The sequence below is a fragment of the Setaria italica genome, chromosome VIII, assembly GCF_000263155.2.
Source record: "Setaria italica strain Yugu1 chromosome VIII, Setaria_italica_v2.0, whole genome shotgun sequence".
In the NCBI taxonomy this organism is placed as follows: domain Eukaryota; kingdom Viridiplantae; phylum Streptophyta; class Magnoliopsida; order Poales; family Poaceae; genus Setaria; species Setaria italica.
The window spans coordinates 22,362,120-22,381,630 of record NC_028457.1 but is presented as its reverse complement, the minus strand read 5'-3'; the positions used below and the strand labels follow the sequence as shown (position 1 = coordinate 22,381,630).

The 19,511-nt window shown below is 50.7% G+C and overlaps 1 protein-coding gene across 1 annotated transcript; it reads left to right on the top strand.

Moving 5' to 3' along the window:
• Positions 1–249: 249 nt before the first annotated feature.
• Positions 250–1,828, top strand: LOC101762122 (ervatamin-B). Its single transcript, XM_004979185.2, has 2 exons — positions 250–789; positions 874–1,828. Exons 1-2 carry the CDS (start codon positions 318–320, stop codon positions 1,446–1,448), a joined length of 1,047 nt encoding a protein of 348 aa, XP_004979242.1. The 5' UTR covers positions 250–317; the 3' UTR covers positions 1,449–1,828.
• Positions 1,829–19,511: the final 17,683 nt, after the last annotated feature.

Genomic DNA, 19,511 nt, shown 5'->3' with positions numbered 1-19,511 from the left:
CAGCTCTTTAACGCGTATAGAGCTAAGCCGAATGCATATATTTTAGCGATACAATATAGACAGGTAAGCAAAGAGGTAAGGTCCGCGACTCTTGGAAACTAAATATATACAATGTTTGAAAAAGATCTCTTAAGCAAATGTTAAAACATCGTGAAGACCCACGTCGCCTACAATCCACAAGAGGCAGAATGGCGGAGGATAACTCTCGTCCTTCTATATAAACCTATAGAATGCACACCGGTAACACACACCTGCACTCACACATCAAGCACAAAAAATATAAGCTAGGTAGCAAGCGGCATTCAAAACAAAGCAAGATGACGTCAAGCTTTAGCAACAAGCTTATGACTATGATACCCCTATTGATCCTCGCCGTCATATCGATGGCAAATTGTGTTTCCTACGGGCATGCCACCCGGGAGGTATCCACCGCCGGCAGCAAGTCTGGAGACGCTGCAATGATGGCGAGGTACAAGATGTGGATGGTGGAGTATGGCCGCACATACGAGGACGACGCCGAGAAAGCGCACCGGTTCCAGGTATTCAAGGCGAACGCTAAGTTTATTGACAGGTCCAACGCCGAAGGCAAGAAGTATGTCCTGGGGACCAACAAGTTCGCCGACTTGACCGCCGAGGAGTTTGCCGCCATGTACACCGGCTTCAAGCCGGCGCCGTCCAAGAAGTTGGCTGGTTTTAAGTACGAGAATTTTACACTATCCGACCACGATGAGCAGGTTGATTGGAGGCAGCGGGGCGCAGTGACTGGTGTGAAGAACCAAGGCCAATGTGGTAATCAACTACGCCACTTTTAAGCATGTAACTGATGCCAATCTATACCATGTTCTTTCTTAATTTGATCACGAACCTTTGTAGGCTGTTGTTGGGCATTCTCTGCGGTGTGTGCTGTCGAGGGAATGAACCAGATAGCGACAGGAAACCTAGTCTCCCTGTCGGAACAGCAGCTGCTAGACTGCGCCGTGTATGGCGGGAACCAGGGTTGCAACGGTGGCTTCATGGACAGCGCCTTCCAGTACATCATTGACAATGGCGGTATCACCACCGAGGACGCGTACCAGTACTCTGCTGCCGAGGGAACGTGCCAATCCGTCCAGCCAGTCGTCACGATCAACGGCTACCAGGACGTGCCCAGCGGTGACGAGGGTGCGCTTGCTTCGGCAGTCACAAACCAGCCGGTGTCCGTGGGCATCGACGGGACATCGTCCCCTTTCCAGTTCTATCAGAGTGGCATGATGACTGGGGATGGCTGTGGCGCAGAGATGAACCATGCAGTGACGGCGGTAGGGTACGGCACGGACGAGAATGGAGACCAGTATTGGATTCTCAAGAACTCGTGGGGGACCGGCTGGGGTCAGGATGGGTACATGATGCTCCAGAGAGGCACCGGCGCCTGTGGTATCTCCACCATGTCCTCCTACCCAATTGCATGAACGCAAATCTGCATAGAAACTACTCCCTCCCTTCCAAATTATAAGATCGTTTTAACTTTTCTAGATGCATAAATATTATTATGCATCTAGATATAGGGTATATCTAAGTACATAACAAAGTCTATGAATCTAAAAAAGCTAAAACGACCTATAATTTGGAACGGAAGAAGTATAAAGTATATCAAGGCATGCATGCATATATAATACAGTTTCATAATGATATGTTGCAGAATAAAGCATGCATGATTACAGTAATAGTTCATGCAATAACTATTCGCATTGTGGTAATACGCAGTTAAAATATTGTATGCAATAATCAAGTTTAAAACTGTAATGCTCGATGGAATGAAGAACGAGAGCATGCCACAAATTATAGTTCACTGGCTTCTGCTTGCCCCTTTTAAGTTTCCTTGCAGTCTACATGCCATTGCTATACTTTTGCATGATTGATTATCTTTGTGTTTACATGTTTGACTAAACGGATGTGTTTAGGATATGTCCGTACAAAGAACTAGCCTGTAATCTGGAAGTTAACAGACCTATTTCGAAAGGACTAATCTCTGATTTATTAATCAGTTAGCCAAAATATTAGAACAATGCTCCTTAATACTCCAGTAAAAAATATAAGTCGCTTTAGATTGATGCTGGCCATCTTTTTCGACTTTAAAAATCATTGTATAAAAACTACATAAACCGATAATATAAGATGATGTTAGGGTCGCTTTGGTTTAGCTTTTAAGGTATTTTGGCTTTAAAAAAAGTAAAAGCCAACCAAAGGGAATAGCAGCTTTCAACCAAGTGCTTTTTCAAGAAAGCTGCTTCCGAGGAGTTAATTTTTCACTGTAGCAAACAACTCGATGTAACCGGCTATTGATCATTGTTTTCGTGAAATTTACCCACCCGCAACATTATGTTGTGACGCCCGTACCCCCTCCCACCCGTGACAACACACCCGACTCGGCTCCGCTTCTTTCTCCGGTGGCACTAGGGTTGGAGTCCCCGCTGGCGCTCCACCTGCCCGGCGCCGCTCCACCTCTGGCCGGCCCATCCTCGCCAGAGACCTCCCTCCCAAGTCCGGTGGCACCCCTATGCGGCCCCCACTTCTCCTCCCACGCGCTAGCCCAAGCAGTAGGGGAAACAAGATCTTGTCGAGCTGCCTGGACACTCCGTTGCGCTCGCCAGCCACCGCTGCCTGCGAACTCCGCTGCCGCGTGCATCAGGTCGTCACCACCATCCGTGGCGGACACCCATGCACGCTGGTGCTTGGAATTCCTGAGAAGATTCAGAGAGGGAAATGAACAGAGAAATTGAAGTCCCCAGTCTCAGGTGCTTCTTGCTTCTTTACTCGATGGAGATTGGAGAGAAAAAGAAGCAGCAGACGATTCAAGCTGTCACAAGCTTGATTGGACATTGGTGACCTCAAATTTGTTGATCGTGAGTTCGGCTGGGAAGCAAACGACACTGATTTGAGTGGGGTTAAGTTTGATTTAGCAAGAAAAACTTCAATTCGGTGGAGAAGCACCGACTCAACACGAATGAACTTCCAATCCCCGTTATCGAGCTCGATGCCACGCGTGGCCTGATGCTGCCGCCTGTGCCTCAGCGCCTTGTGCGCTCTCCTCCGCAGCCCGGCCACACTGCGCGCCTCCACCTCGCTGCCGAAGCGAGATCCCAGCTTGCTGCGCGCCGCAGCCCCATCTCTCTGATGCTGCTCAGCCTCGCCGGCTCGGCCCTCACTGCCGCCGGTGCGTCGAGGCCGTACACCGCTGGGAACTGATGATGGAAACGAGAGAGGGCTGATGGAATTTATTACGCACCCGTGTTAATAAACCGTGAAAAATTATGGGTTGGCAAATGCAATCAAATTATGGGTTGGCAAATGCTATCGTTGTATTTGTGAACCATATGATAGTGGTGGATGAAGACTAGAAAAATAAGTTTTTCTTTCTAAAACGGTCATTTACATGTGAATCTCTAAACAACACAACATATGATGAGGACATCAACAGCAACGATACATCCATGCTGACATAAGTACATATTTCTGGTCCCATTACTTGCGCTCGTGCTCGTCAACTCAACCATCAGGTGAGTACACCCTTATGTTCATGTCCATCATATTTAGACCATGGAGACACGTGCACTCTTGTTTTGCTTAGGAACCAGGGAGAAAACCGAAAGGAAAAAAAATCACGCAGGCTGGATTCGGACTGCAAAACAACACCAACTTAAGACGGTCACCACGGTCACATATAGACTCGGATTGCAGTGTTCAAGTACTTCATGGAATCCTTATGAAGTCTAGTTTCATATGAATCTGGACTCATATCTATTCTGAGGTGGCCGCAATGATCAAATTACTACCAAGAAGTTTTTCTATGCAAGGTGTTGCATCGCCTTATTTTTGTCCAATGGGCCGTGTATCATGTTGGGTCCATTAGGGACATGTCCTAGGGTTGGAGCACGACCTTAACACCCTTATGATCGTTCTCCCACATTCTTATACCCCTTAGCCACCACCAGGAACACTCGGGTTTTGTTTAGATCAAGTTTAGCTCTCGCTACTTGCTTTTAAGCACATATGCTAGATCAGGCGTCCGTCTTCTTGTCTTCGCACCAAATTGGAGATTGAGTTTGAAACCTTCATTTATATCTAGTAATTCAGTACTTGTTCTTGTTAGTTCTTTGATTGCTTGCAGGACAAGTGCCCTAGTAGACGGGGTGTCACGCTCCACAAGATCGTGGTAGCCATTGGAGGTGGTGTATCAGTTGTTAAGGCGCAGCATCCTTGGAAGGCTATAGATGAGCCGTGAACGTCATCTCCATCCACCAATAGAGTTATCCTATGCCCTCTCATCAAACGATCAGAAATCAATCGTACGGGTTCACATTAGTTGGTAATCAAAGCAAGGTTGATCGATGAGAGACTTCCAGTTCTTTGCTATTTTTAATTTCCTATAGTCCAGAAAAAGCTAAAAAATTAGTAGATTAGTTTCCCTTATTCCTAAAGACCCTTTGAGCCTTTTACTAGTGCTGCTTAGTTAGAGCTTGTTGAGTCTTCGGTTGCATCGGTTGTGTCGAACTTCTGGTCTTAGTGTCTATTCCTTTAGAGTTTTGAGTTCTATCAAGTTTGGTCACCACAAGCTCCACCATCACCGTATACATCTTTGCTGCGTTTTTACCACCACGGATCCGGATGTCCTCCACAATCTTCCTAGAGATTTCCGCATCTGTTGTATTAACAAGAGTTGTTCAATTTAAATTCGAAGGGGCTATGTGCAATAGCCTTATTGTTTGGGTTGTCATAGTACCAAACAAAAGATTTAGGCCCCTGCAAAAAAAAGAAAGAAAAAGAAGAAAAAAGAAAAAAAGGATAAGGGAAGGAGAAGAAAGAAGGGGTTGCATCTGCGAATCTGTTGTTTTTCTTCGTGCTGTGCTAATTGCTCTTTTTTACTTACTACCTTTTTGCCTAGGCTCATTTCTCTAGCATGGTTTAGCCTAGAACCAGCATAGTACCGCCGTTTACTCAGCTTACTATTGTGACTAATGTGGTGCTAGTACTTCCTTACTTCAGCCCACCTACAGCTCCACATATTCAACTAGCTTGACAGGTATTGTTGTTGCGGTACCGATACACTTCATTCCATGGTTACATACTTGTTGGTTGCCGTCCCCTCCTGTTGAGCAAGGTATGCATTGGTAAGAGCTTGTATAACAGGTTGAGAGTGAGCGTCTTGCAGTAGCTACATCCTAATAGTTGTAGGGCTTTTATTTCTTCACCTGTTTACCTTTGTTCATCTAACCATGGCAGGATCAGAGGATCGTGAGAATATGCCATGTTCTCCCCACACCAAGGGCATCATACATCATTTCGAAAAGGTAGTGAAGGGGCACACAGAAGGACTTGATAATGACTTGCAGGTAACGAGTGACAAGATTGGGCAATTGGAGGCCACACAGATTGACACCAACACCAAGCTTAAAGGGGTGGCGGCATTAGTTGCTCGTATTGACAAGAGTCTTGCTACTTTTTTGAGGCATTTTGATGAGATGCATGCTAAAACCATTCATGGGCATGGTCAAAATAACAAGAAGGATGAGCGCGTCGAGGAAAATTGGGATGACTATGTTGCTGATACGGAACAAGATGATCAAGACACTCATGATCACTTACGGCTACATACTAATCGTAGCGGTATGGTGTAACACCCAAAATTTAAAGAATTCAAATTCACTAAAAATTGCTCAATTAGGATGTCATTTGAATTTATAGGCATTTAATTGCACTTGTTTTCCCCTAATTAAAATAATTCATCATAGGAGTTTATTGTGCATTGATGTTGGTGCATAAATTTTGGTTGCTTGAGTTTGAATCAAGTTTAACATTTCAAATTCAAATTATAGTTTAAAAATCTTTTCTTCTTCTTATTCTTCTCTCTTTCTTCTCTTCTTCTGGGCTGCATCCTTTTCCTCTCTCCTTCAGCCCAGCCGACAGCTCCCTTCAGCCCGCTCCTTTTCTCCTTGCGCAGCCCAGCACCGCCCAGCTCCCTCCAACCCATTTTCTTTGCGCCGGCCTAGCTAGCTAGCTTGCTCGCACGCTCGGCCTAGCCGCAGCCTCCCTCCCTTCCTCTCTCTGCCGCACAGGGCCTGCCGGCCAGCCCCTCCCCTTCCCTTCCTTTCTTCTTCCCTGCGCCTTCCTTTTCTTCTCCTTCCTTTTCCCGCACCAAGCTTTCCATTTTTTGCTCCACCACTCATTCCTTTCCCCGGCACCCCCTTCTCCGCATCCGCCTCGACCTCGCCCACCTCCGCCCCTATATAAAGCGCCGCACCTCCCCCGGCCTCCAGCATCCAGCAACAGCGCCCCTCGAACCGTAGCAAGCGCTGCCGCCTGAGCTCTGCTTTCGCACCCCCACCACCGTCAAACCCCGTCGCCCGGTGAGTCTCGGTCGCCGTGAACCACCGAAACGGGATTGCCTTGGTCTACTCATGCTTCTGGTGTTCTCTGCACGCAAAACGACGGCTGGGAGCTCAATTTCAAGCAAATTCGGTGAAGCGCCGCTGCCGCTCGTCGCTGCTGACGCTGGCACGCGCAGCGCCAGCCGTCCGCTCGGGATCGAATGGCTCAGATCCGTCGCGTACCAGTCAAACGTACCGCGTTGCATCACTTTTGCACTTAAGCCCTCGCTTTTACCAAAAATCAACCCACAGTCCAATCTAATTCAAAAGTATTTACGAGCCAGTCCTGTTTTCTTCCGTTTTAAACCTTGTTCTTTTATAAAATCAACCCGCCATTCTGAGTTACATTTTTGCACGTTAAACCTCCAGTTTATATGCGTAATTACGTATAAGTCCTCGGTTTTTCGTAGTTTAGCCCTGGAAGTTTTGTTTTTCTCACAGAAAAGCTCCTGAAACTTATTTTGATCGTATCTTTTGCATCTTAACTCCGTTTTCTGCGTTCTTTATATCCACGTGTTCATTTTAAAGCGTAGATTAGCTTTTCAAGCTTGTTTTCTCTGTTAATTATGATTGGCATACTTTTTCCTTACTTTATGCCTTTGTTTGCTTGTATGTGCTCGTGTGACGCGTGTAGACATTCAGCAGTTCGAGGGATTTAAAGATCAAGCCTTCGAGGAATACGAACAGCAAGAGCAAGGCCAAGAAGGCAAGTCGTGTCCTTGATCACTTCTTTAAGTCCTATTCACCTTTACTTTCATGTTCAATACAACATTTCTATGCACATAATAGTTGTAATCTTGATGGGTCCCGATTAAGGTTCGTCTAGATTTAATTTACCTTTGCCTTGACCAACCGGGTTTACTTTTATGTTGGGTAGCTCATGCTTATTGCTTACTTGGGATATGGTGGTTCAACTGAATTCAACGATTAATCTTGCTTTACTTCTGTTATACCTTTCATGAATACAAGATCATAAATGTTTAATCGGAACATGGAGCGACCACCCAGGAAAATAGTGCTACCACAAGACTAAATGGCTCTAGTCTTGGCTAAATAATTAGAAACTCTAGTCTGGGGTAATCTTACCGAAAGGGCAAGAGGGGCGGCAGCAAATGGGGTATAACACTCGCTCTCTTGGGACATGGGCTTTGCTAAGACACGGTACTCACTAGGGGACTATTATGCTCTGCTACTGATCTAGGAACCTTAGCGGATTACCACTTACTAGCGAACCTCAGAAGTGTGGTATGGTGCCTTGCAAACACCGCATGGTTGGGTCCAAAGTTCTTTCGAACTTTTATGCGACTTGTGGGTAAAGATGTGCAACCTCTGCAGAGTGTAAAACTGATCGATCAGTCGTGCTCACGGTTGAGAGCGGCTTGGACCCTCACATGGTAATATTATCGAAAGATGGACTCAAATTGTTGTCACTTCATTCATGCATATGTTGTTTACTTTATATATGCTCTTGTTTAATTTCGGGTGGTATAAACTTACACTTAGTTAATTGCTAATATAATTTGACCAACCTAATTAAAAGCTGATGATGAATAAGCCTTAGCCATACCTTGATTTGCCTTACACTACACTGTTCCCCACGACTTGTTGAGTACCAACCATAAGTGTACTCACCCTTGCAAAAAACCGCTGTTCAGACCAAGATAATCTGGTGGAGTACATTGACGACTTTGAGGAGTTCTAGGTGTACGGTTCTTTAGTCAGCTGCCTATGGTGTCATCGTTGTCTTCAGAGTTCGCTGTGTATAATAAGTTAGGCTTGTATTTATTTGAGACTTTCGGTCATGTAATAACTGTTTAATACTCTCTTTACTCGTTATAACATTGTCTTTGTTATTCATGTTAGATTGTAACATATATGTGCTGTGTTTATTACGTGAGTGGGCCATGTATAGCAGGCCCAGGCCGGTCCATCAATGGGCGCCAGCCCTAGGTGATTAGGGTTAGGCGCCTGCCCCTATGCAGGTATCCCCGTATCCCTAATCAATCTACTAGTTCCACGCAATCCTATTACTTTCATGGTATCACGAGTCTGAGTTACCCCCGATTCCTTTTCTTCTGCTTTCTAGCACGCCTCTCGGCACTGCCTGTGTGATCCCGCGCCTCCGCGTGCCGCGCCTCCCCTGCGCGCTCCCCGCACCCCGCGCCTCCGCGCGATCCATGGACAGCTCCTTGCCCGCCTCTCCCACCGCTGCCGTGGCCGCCGCCGATGTCGCGCCCCAGGAGGCCACTGCTGACGCCGCAGGCCTGGACGCCGCTCGCGCCCAGCGTCAGGCCACGCGCAACGCCGCCTTGGCCCGCGCCACAACCGCCGAGGCCGCGGCCGCCACTGCCGCCCGGGACTGCGATGACGCCGAGGCTCGCATCCGCAAGGCCCTGGCGCTCACCGCCGCGGCCCGCCAGGAGGCCAACCTGGCTTCCGATGATGACTCAGTCGTCCATGACAACGCCGACAACAACCTAGACGCCCGCCGCGCCCTACTGATGCATGAAGCCGCAGTCCTTCTTCAGCTCCATGCCTAGGCTGCCGCTGTCCAGAATGTTCGCAGCCTCGTCCTCGTCGTCCTCGACTCCGACGGCAACTACTCCCGTTGGCGTGAACAGTTCCTTCTCACCGTCGGCAAGTACTCACTGCAGGATCACGTCCTCCACGACCCTCCAGCTGTTCCCTACGCAGATTGACTCCGCATGGACTGCGTCGTCCGTTCGTGGCTCTACGGCAGCATCGCCACAGACCTCGCCGACATCATCATGGCCCGCGGCAACCGTGGGGCCACGGCTCGCATCACCTGGCTCGCCATCGAGGCGTAGTTCCTTGGCAACAAGGAGACGCGCATCATCCTCCTCGACACCAAGTTCCACAACTTCAAGCAAGGGGACCTCAGCATCATGGAGTACTGCAAGCGCCTGAAGGGTATGGCCGACGGCCTCAGCGATCTCGGGGTGCCTGTCGACGACAAGCTCCTCGTGCTCACCCTCGTCGGCGGCCTCAATGACCAGTTCCACGCCGTCAGTCGCGACATTCGTCGCAGCCGCCCCCTGCGCTCCTTCCTGGAGGCTCGCGACGACCTCCTTCTAGAGCAGATGACCATGCCGTCCTCGCCGTCCGAGCCGCCGCAGGCCCTTCTTAGCCCTGGCCTCCCACGCCCCCCAACACCACTCGCGCCGGCAACAGGGGCCGGGGGGGGGAGGGCCAACGTGGTCGGGATCATCGCTAACGCGGTGGCCAAGCCCGCTCCGGCAAGGGCGGCTAGGGCAAAGGCACCGGCTCCAGCCAGGGCGCCAAAACCCCTGGTCCTCCTGGCGTAGGCGACGCCCCCCCTTGCTCGGGGCCATCGTTTTGGAACCCCTGGACCGGGACAATTCAGATGTATCCCGGTCCTGGGCCCTTGTGATCTGGACCGTTGTGCCCCACCCCGCCTCCCTAAGGCGGTCCACCTCTGCCCCAGGCCTACCTCGCCCATCACCAGCAGGCCGCCCTCGCCCAACAGCAACAGGCGTGGCTTGCTCAGCAGCAGGCCTGGGCCGCCCAAGTTTCCCCGGCGCAGCAGCAGCAGGCGCTGCCTGGGTTCTATGGCGCTCCTTCGGCCTTGCCCTCCTCCTGGGACTAGTAGTCTCTCACCTCTATGTTCAACACAATGACGCTCAACCAACCACAGGCGACTGACTGGTACCTCGACTCCAGCACTTCCTCCCACATGACATCCGACCCTGGTACCCTCTCCCACTTTTCCCCTTCGCGGTATCCCTCTCCCTCCTCCATTATTGTCGGTGATGGTTCCTTAATCCCTGTCACAGCCACTGGTTCCGCTTGTTTTCCAGGATCATTGTCTCTTAATAATGTTTTAGTTTCTCCTAAACTTATTAAAAACTTGATCTCTGTTCGCCAGTTTACTTCTGACAATAATTGTTCCATCAAATTTGATCCCGCTGGCTGTTCTGTGAAGGATCTATCATCCCAGAGAGTGATCGTCAGGTGCAATAGCTCTGGTCCCCTCTACCCACTTTGATTCCCCGTCGCTCACGCCTTGGCAGCCACTTCCTCCTCCGACGTGTGGCATCACCGCTTGGGGCACCCCGGCTCTGATGTTCTATCTAGAGTTGCTTCTACTATTCCCTTTTGTAACAAAGCTGCCAATACTACTTGTCATGCTTGTCAGCTCAGCCGTCATGTGCGCCTTCCGTTTCAGACATCGTCCTCTCGTGCACTTCACAAATTTGATTTACTCCACTGTGACCTATGGACGTCTCCTATTCCTAGTATTTCTGGCTACAAATACTATCTGATGGTGCTTGATGATTGCTCGCATTATTTGTGGACTTTTCCTCTGCATCTTAAGTCTGACACTTTTGCAACTCTCACCAACTTCTTCTCGCTTGTGAATACTCAGTTTGGCGCCACAGTGAAAGCCGTGCAGTGTGACAACGGTCGCGAGTTTGATAACTCCAGCTCCCGCACCTTCTTCCTCTCCAAGGGGATGCACCTACGGATGTCCTGCCCCCACACCTCGCCACAGAACGGTCGTGCCGAGCGCATGATCTGGAGCATCAACAATGTTGTTCGCTCCCTCCTCTTCCAAGCCAGCATGCCGCCAGCAAATTGGGTGAAGGGCCTGCACACCGCCACCCATATTCTTAATCTCCTGCCGACCAAAACCCTACAGGGTTCCACACCGCACCAAGCCCTCTTCGGCACTCCACCCGACTACGGTCACCTACGGGTTTTCGGTTCCACCTGCTATCCGAACCTCTCCGCCATGGCGCCACACAAGCTAGCTCCTCGCTCCACTCTCTGTGTTTTCCTTGGTTACTCTGCTCATCATAAGGGATACCACTGCCTTGACCGTTCCACCAACCGCGTGATAATCTCTCGTCACGTGGTGTTTGACGAAACGCAATTCCCCTTCCAGCAGTCCTCACCAGTCTACACTAATGATTTTAATTTTTTGGAGCTCCCCGAGGTGGTTCCATACAGCATGGCGCCTCCATTGCTTCCTGTAGGTCTCTCCGTTGGCATCGACGTTCCCACACAGCCACATGCGGCCGGCGTTCTAGCACCACATGGTGCACCCTCGGTGCCACCAGCACCGTCCCCAGGCACCAACGGCGCCTCCGGCTCACCTCCGGACGCCCTAGGTATCCCCCTGCCGCCATCCAGCACATAGCTGGTTGCCCCTGCAGCACCCTTCGGCGACCGGCCAGCCCCGACGACGTCTCCCGGTCACCGGCTGGGTGCTGCAGCCCCTGTCACCCGGTTGGGAAGCACCTCGCCCGGGCCCATCGCGCCCCTAGCCGGGCCATCTGCTACCGCCTCGGCACCTCAAAAGTCGATCGATGCCTCCTGACCATTGCAGGTTTATTCCCGTCAGCCCTGGCCTCCACCATCGTCGTCACCGCAGCAGCCACCTGCGGCCTCTCTGCCTCCAGGCGCCATCCCGGTTTGCCCCGTCATCAACACACACTCCATGCCGACCCGTGGCAAGATGGGCTTTCGGCAGCCCACCTTGTTCCACTCGTCGTCTCTCTCTCCGGTGCCTCGGTCCTATCGTGGGGCTCTTGCTGATCCTAATTGGCGCCAGGCGATGCAGGAAGAATTCGACGCTCTCCTCTCCAACAACACTTGGGACCTCGTTCCTCGGCCCTCAGGCAACAACATTGTGGCTGGCAAGTGGATTTTCAAGCACAAGTTCCATGCCGACGGCTCTCTAGAGAGTTACAAAGCACGCTGGGTCCTTCGCGACTTCACACAACGCCCTGGGGTTGACTTCTCCGAGACTTTCAGTTTGGTTGTGAAACCCGCCACCATCCGCACAGTGCTCTCGTTGGCTCTCTCTCGTCAGTGGCCTATACACTAGCTTGATGTCAAGAATGCTTTCCTGCACGGCACCCTATCTGAGACGGTCTATTGTGCACAGCCGACTGGTTTCGAGGACTCCGCTCATCCTGGGTATGTATGCAAGCTGAAGTGCTCTCTCTACGGCCTCAAGCAGGCACCTCGGGCATGGTACAGCCGCTTCTCCACATATTTGCAGCAGCTCGGATTTGTCGAGGCCCGTACGGACACCTCCCTCTTCGTGTTTCACCATGGCCATGACACTGCCTACCTCCTCCTATATGTGGATGATATTGTTCTGACAGCCTCCTCGTCGCCCCTCCTGGCCCGTATCATTCAGGACTTGCGCCGGGAGTTTTCGATGAAGGACCTCGTGCAGGTATGACAGATTGCAAGTCTTGTCAGACGCCGGTTGACACCAACCCCAAGCTATCGACACTGAAGGCAACCTGCTCTCGGCTGCAGCTGCATCGGACTACAGGAGTTTGGCCGGTGCCCTTCAGTACCTGACATTCACCTGCCGGGATATCTCCTATGCTGTCCAGCAGGTTTGTCTCCACATGCACACGCCGCGAGATTCACATCTCGCAGCCTTGAAGTGTATTCTGCGCTATGTACGGGGCACACTTCACTTGGGCCTCCTGCTGCGCCTGTCTGCGCAGACCGAGCTCGTGGTGTACTCTGATGCGGACTGGGCGGGCCGTCCGGACACTCGCAAATCCACATCAGGTTATGCGGTCTTCTTGGGCGACAACTTGGTGTCCTGGTCTTCCAAGCATCAGAATGCAGTATCCCATTCCAGTGCCGAGGCAGAATACCGTGCCGTTGCCAACACCGTCGCTGAGGTCACCTGGTTGCGCCAGCTTCTCCATGAGCTCCGTGTCCCTTTGCGCCGCACAGCTCTGGTTTACTGTGATAACATCAGCACTATGTACATGTCCTCCAACCGCGTTCAGCACCAGCGCACCAAACATGTGGAGATTGATCTTCACTTCATCCGGGAGCGCGTCGCCACAGGTGAAGTCCGCGTCTTGCATGTTTCGACGACATCTCAGTATGCCGACATCTTCACCAAGGGCCTACCTTCTTCGGTCTTCACGGAGTTCCGGTCTAGTCTGAACGTCCAGGCTACCGACGCTTAGACTGCGGGAGGGGGGGTGTTAGACTGTAACATATATGTGCTGTGTTTATTGTGTGAGTGGGCCATGTATAGCACGCCCAGGCCAGTCCATCTATGGGCGCCGGCCCTAGGTGATTAGGGTTAGGCGCCTGCCCCTATGCAGACACCTATATATATGTACTGTATCCACGTATCCCTAATCAATCTACTAGTTCCACGCAATCCTATTACTTTCAATTCACTTATATCATACATGTGTGTAACTTGATCCTGGCGCACATGTATTCAATGCACTCAGTTTTGTCCTTAAAATCGGGTGTGACAGAAGTGGTATCAGAGCTATGTTAACTGTAGGACATTAGCCTAGTTAGAAAATAGTCGCAATTAAGGATTATAATTATCTAGTAGCCATTCCTACCTACTCCTTAATTTAAATCTGCTTAAATAATCTTAACCTTGATTTACCTCATCCCTATTGCTATGCTTCTATCTTAATCCTATATTTTGCTTCTATCCTTGTTCATTCAAAATTTATTCTAAATTAATTCCATCTTCTTTCTGTTAGATGGCTCACACGAGGTTGACAGCCTGCAAGAGCACTTGCCCCCACGCCACAGCATCGCGCAGTATGACCCCATGGAGCCTAGAGAAGAGGTCAACTACTTTCAGCACCCGGGGGATGTGACTGACAAGGACGCCGTACCCGTGGAGCAGAAGCCAGCACCTGCACCAGCACCAGCCCCAGCGCCCGCACCTATCGTCGACGTACCAAACGAGGCACCTGAACCAGAAGAGGGCCCAGAACCTGAGTCAGAAGAAGATCCAGAACAAGGAGATGATCCAGAGCCTGAACCAGAAGCAGCTGCACAAGCTCCTGAGCCCGAAAGGTGGACCAAGTGGGTGAAGGTGGACCATGGACAAGGAGTTCCCATGGCTGACATGCTGAGATGGACTTGGCACCATTTGGGATATGCCTTGAGGCCTACATTCTAGGAGGTGAAGGTTACCCTCTGTGAGGAGCATGAAAGAGGATGGGAGGTGGTGTCTGTTCACCATGATGTGGCAATGAGGATGACCAAGGAGGCTGACATAGCCAAGGCAGCTAGGAGAGCGCTTCAGGTTCTCTCTCACGAGGAACATTCACAGCTGCAGCATACTTATCACCGGTACATTCCGTCTAAGGCTAGTGGTGATGCAAGGACTTTCATAGCTTCACACGATGGACTTGACATGGCCACGGACTATCTCCGAAAGTATCTATCTGCAACTCTCACCGCCTTGAATGAGACCAAAAATGCCCTCTTTGCTACTCAACGGGAGCTGCATGAAGTTAGGTGGGAGAGGGATGTACTAGTGGCTAGAGGATGCGGAATATCTAGCTTCATCACCCTCACCCAAGCACCCCCTCTACGACTCACCCGGCGTCGCTGCAGAAGATCTTTAGGATTTAGGAGTGTTAAGTTTAAACTCTTGTAATCGTTAGTCGTCGCTCGAGCGTGTTTAGTTTAAAGTGTGCTTGGATGCTTGGTCTTGTGCTAAATGTTTGAGTTGGATTTTTGTAATGAGTGTGGTATGTGGAGGTGAATGCCACACAATACCGGTCTTAATAATAAAAGTGCTTGGTTGGGTTTTAGTTCTATTCTAAATCAGCTTCTAACCTTTCTTAATCTTAATCTCCCATTTATCTAAATCTATCTATCATGCAAGCTATGAGATGTTCAATTCTGTTCTCGTCATTAAGCGACATGTCAGTACTGTTTTCATTATATCTCGAGCTACAGAAGTCTAAATGACATGTCAGTACTGTATTGGTTTACAAATTTAGTGAATTACGATCTGGTCATTTTTCACTAGTTTTGGACATTCCTATTGATGGATACATCAAATTTAATGGAGCTAACAGAATCTATCTTACTTGTATATCTTGTCGTTTTATCTTTCTCAATTATCTCTTCACACACCTATCTAAATCTATTGTCTAACGCTCAGATGGTAAACACCAGGTCCAAAACAGGAGTTGACCAGCCCACAGTGCCTCGTCACAGGAACAACAACAGCGATCCCAACCCCGCTTCGCAACCGAATCAACAAGCACCTGCAGGAATGGAGCAGTTCTTCGCAGCCCAAACTCAGCTCCTAACCAACCTGGCCAACACCATGGTGGCCATGCACGCTCAGCTAAACAAAAACAATAACAACAACAACAACCAGCAACAGCAGCCACCAAGGGATAAGCATAGGGAGTTCATGAGCCTTAAGCCCCCAACATTCTCACACTCTCTAGACTCACTAGATGCTGATGACTAGTTGAAGACTGCGAAGAAGATGCTGAACATTACCTAGTGTTTTGACAGAGAGAAGGTCTTGTATGCTTCAGGACGCCTAGAGGGGCCAGCTGCAGATTGGTGGGATGCCTACACCACCACTCATGCTAACGCCAATGGCATCACCTGGGAGGAATTCAGGACTAACTTCAGGACTCACCACATTCCTTCTGGATTGATGAAGTTTAAGAAGAAGGAGTTCCTTACTCTCAAGTAGAGGAACATGTCAGTGACTGAGTACAGGGATAAATTCATCCAGTTGTCCCGCTATGCTCCTAAAGATGTCGCAGATGATGAGCAGAAGCAGGAGTTGTTCTTGGATGGTTTGATTGGACCACTCCAGTACCAGCTAATGTCGCATACCTTCCCTAGCTTTCAGAAGTTGCTGGACAAAGCAATTGGCCTGGAGCACAAGAGGAATGAGCTTGGGGAAATGAAGAGAAAGTTCAACTCCTAGTCCCCATCAGGAAGCAACACTCACCCTCGCTTTGCTCCATAGCAAGGGACACCACTCCGCCTAGGGGGCCCGAATGGGAATTTTGGACAGCAGTCATTCCAGCGCCCCGCTCAACAGTTTCAGCACCCCAACCCCCAGTTCCAGCACCCAGGGATGTAGACTCCATGCCCCAGCTTTCCGCAGAATTGCCAGATGACTCCTACAGGCATTCCAGTGATGCCCAATGCTCCAGTGGGAAACACTTGCTTCAAGTATGATGAAGTTGGCCACTATGCCAACGCTTGTCCAAAGAGGAATGTGCCGTCTACCCCCGTGCAGGACAACAGTGCTCCTCGGTAGAATCAGTAGGCGCAATAGCCAAGGAATATGAATTAGACCTCGCAGCACCCTCAGGGATAGAAGAACTATATTCGTGGCAAGGTAAACCATATAGATGTCGACAGCGCCCAGGAGGCTCTAGAAGTTGTGCTTGGTATGTTTCTTGTCAACTCAGCCCTCGCATCAGTTTTACTCGATTCTGGGCCATTGCATTCTTTTATTACTTCTCAATATGTGGTCAAGCACAACCTTCCCATCTGTACCATGAAACATCCCATGCTAGTTAGCTCACCTAGGGGAAATATGAGAGCACTTTATTCTTGTCCCAAGGCTAATGTGGCGGAACACCTCGGATTAACTTAGCTAAAGCACATACATACAAAGGAAGGCTTGCCTTCGATCGGGGTGGTAGCAAACTAGTCTTCTGGATGCTCGACGTCAGCTCCTGCAGGCAGCAGCTCGGCTACAGTTCCGTCTTCTGGTACCGGGTGCAGCTCGTAGGTGCCGTCGGCGAGGTTGAGCTCTACACGGAATGCAAATGCAGGGGTTAAAACACTTAGATGGTTATTTCAACAATGCTTGCAAGCTTTAGCTTAGAAACTTGTAGCAAAACTACAGGAAAGGTGTGGAAATCCCAAGCTTCTGCTGATAGAGAACAAGGTAAAAGAGTCGGATCAGGGAAAACTTATGATCTAACCCTCAGACCTAAGGAATAACTATACCGGGGTCCTCAGACTTAACACAGAGAAGTCCCCATATTTTACACAAATACCCTTGATCAAAAGAAAAGGGTATAGCCGATCCCTCAGGCGAGGCGAACAAGGGTTGGGCAAAACAGATAGGGTCAGGCGAGACGGAAAAGAGGTCAGGCGAGACGGAAAGGGGTCGGACGAAATGGAAAGGGGTCGGTCGAAACGAACAGGGGTCGGGCAAGACGGAAAGGGGTCGGTCGAAACGGACAGGGGTCGGGAGAGACAGAAAGGGGTCGGGCGAAATGGAAAGGGGCCGGTCGAAACGGACAGGGCTCGGGCGAGACAGAAAGGGGTCGGCAGCTTACCTCTGGGCCTACTAGTGAAGTCTTGGGGTCGGGAAGAGACAAGCTCAGGCGGAACGATGAAAGGTGCTAAGGCTCGAGCAGGGGAGAGGTCCAGCGGTGCTCCGGCGGTGGCGGTGCTTCTTGTGGACAACAAGTAAGCTCTAGCTCGACGCGGAGGAAGCAAGCGGCTGGCAAGTTGGGAAAGGCGAGTGTTGAGCGGAGAGGGGGAGTTCCTCAAAGAGCTTAGGCGGCAGCGCTTGGGCACGAAATAGAGGCAGGTGCAGTAAGGGCAGCGATGGCGAAGGGAACTTTGGTGGAACCTCTGGTACCCTTTTTATAGCTGCGCGGAAGAGAAAGAGGCAGCGCGAGAATAAGATCGAAGAGGATGGAGTGCTCTGGCATGGCGTTGATTGGTTGACGCCTCCATTGGCCGGCGAAGCGGAGCTTCGGAGTTAGGATTCTTCGGTCATTGGGCACTGGAGACAGAGCTTATGCAGGCGCGGTTTTGCCGGACGAAAGGATTGGCGAGGGCAAGCACGGGCCTGGTCGCGTCAAGCGACGGATTGGGTGCGGCGGCTTGGCTAGCGTGTGGTAGGAAGGAAGGAAGGGGCACTGCAGGCGAGGGTGCTGCAAGTGAGGTGACCGGGCGAACGACGACGCGAGCAGGCGCAGACCAACGGCTTTGCCGTGGCATGCTGCTAGCGAAGCGAAAAAAGGAATTGTCACTGCTGGCGCTGTGGTTGGCGAGGATGGTATCGTCGCGGGGCACGCGCGTGGGCAGCGCAACTGAGGGGTGACGGAAAAGCTGGAAGGCGTTGGGACGCGCGGCCGGGGATTCGGGTGAGGGGATGTGCGAGGGAGGCGAGGTGGACGGGTACGGCAACGGCCAATCCTTGGTCACAACAGCGACAGGGCGCCTGGCGCGGCCGACGACACTCGGGTGAGACGAGGCGGGGTGGAAAAGGGCTGCAGGGCGCTTCTGCGGGCGATTGGGAAGGGAGGCACGCTGATCCATCTTGTCGCAGCCGGCAACTGGGCGAGGCGGGATTCGTCGGGGAGGTTAAGCCACGCGGCGGCAGCGCTCTGAAACAGGGCGCACACTTGCTCTGGCGTGCTTGACCCGAGAGATCCGTGAGATCTGGTTTTGGGTCCATTATCCAGTCTCTGGCTCTCCCAAAATCTGAACTGCACCACCTTGACTCCCTTAACAAGAGTTGCATAACTCAGGCCAAGGCCCAACTCTTGTAAGTGGTTTGAGTCCTGAATCGTAGTGGATTTGGGGATCCAAGGCTCCAAAGTTTGGAGGAACACTGGTTTCGGGACTTAGAGAAAATGGCGGTTTGTTGGGTTTCAGGGGTCGGGGCTAGTTTGAACTGTGGATTTGGGAACTTTCGGAGACGAAAAGGACCAAGGTTCAACTAACAAAGTTGTAGCAGGGAATTTGCTCTCCAACTTCCATAAAGGAATTTCTCGGCGTCCTGCTCAACTTGCCAAAGATAAACCCTCCCTAAGGCACTAGGTTGGTTGAAAACTGGACTTTAGACGATATAGCTCAAGAAGACTGAGTTAACCAGATCAGGGGCTTGTCTTAAGATTAATTTGGCTGATTAAACAGCCTACCCCCCTTAAAAAGAATCTCGTCCCGAGATTCGGGTTTATGGGCAACCAGTGGGGGTGTGCGGTGCTTACCACCTTGGCTGAAAAGATAGCCTCTGAAGTGCTCGTTCAGATACTCCTCTGTTTCCCATGTTGCTTCATCCTCCGTGTGGTTACTTCGTAGGATCTTGTACATTTTCACAACTTGTCGTCGGGTGTGTCTCTCCTTACGGTCGAGGACTTTGGTCGGGTACTCGGCATAGGTCAGGTCGGGCTCGATTTGAAGTTGCTCCTGTTCCAAGATCTCAGTCGGGACTTGGACACATTTCTTCAGTTGGGAGACATGGAAAACATCATGAATGGCCGAGAGCTACTCGGGTAGTTGGATCCGATAAGCAACGGGTCC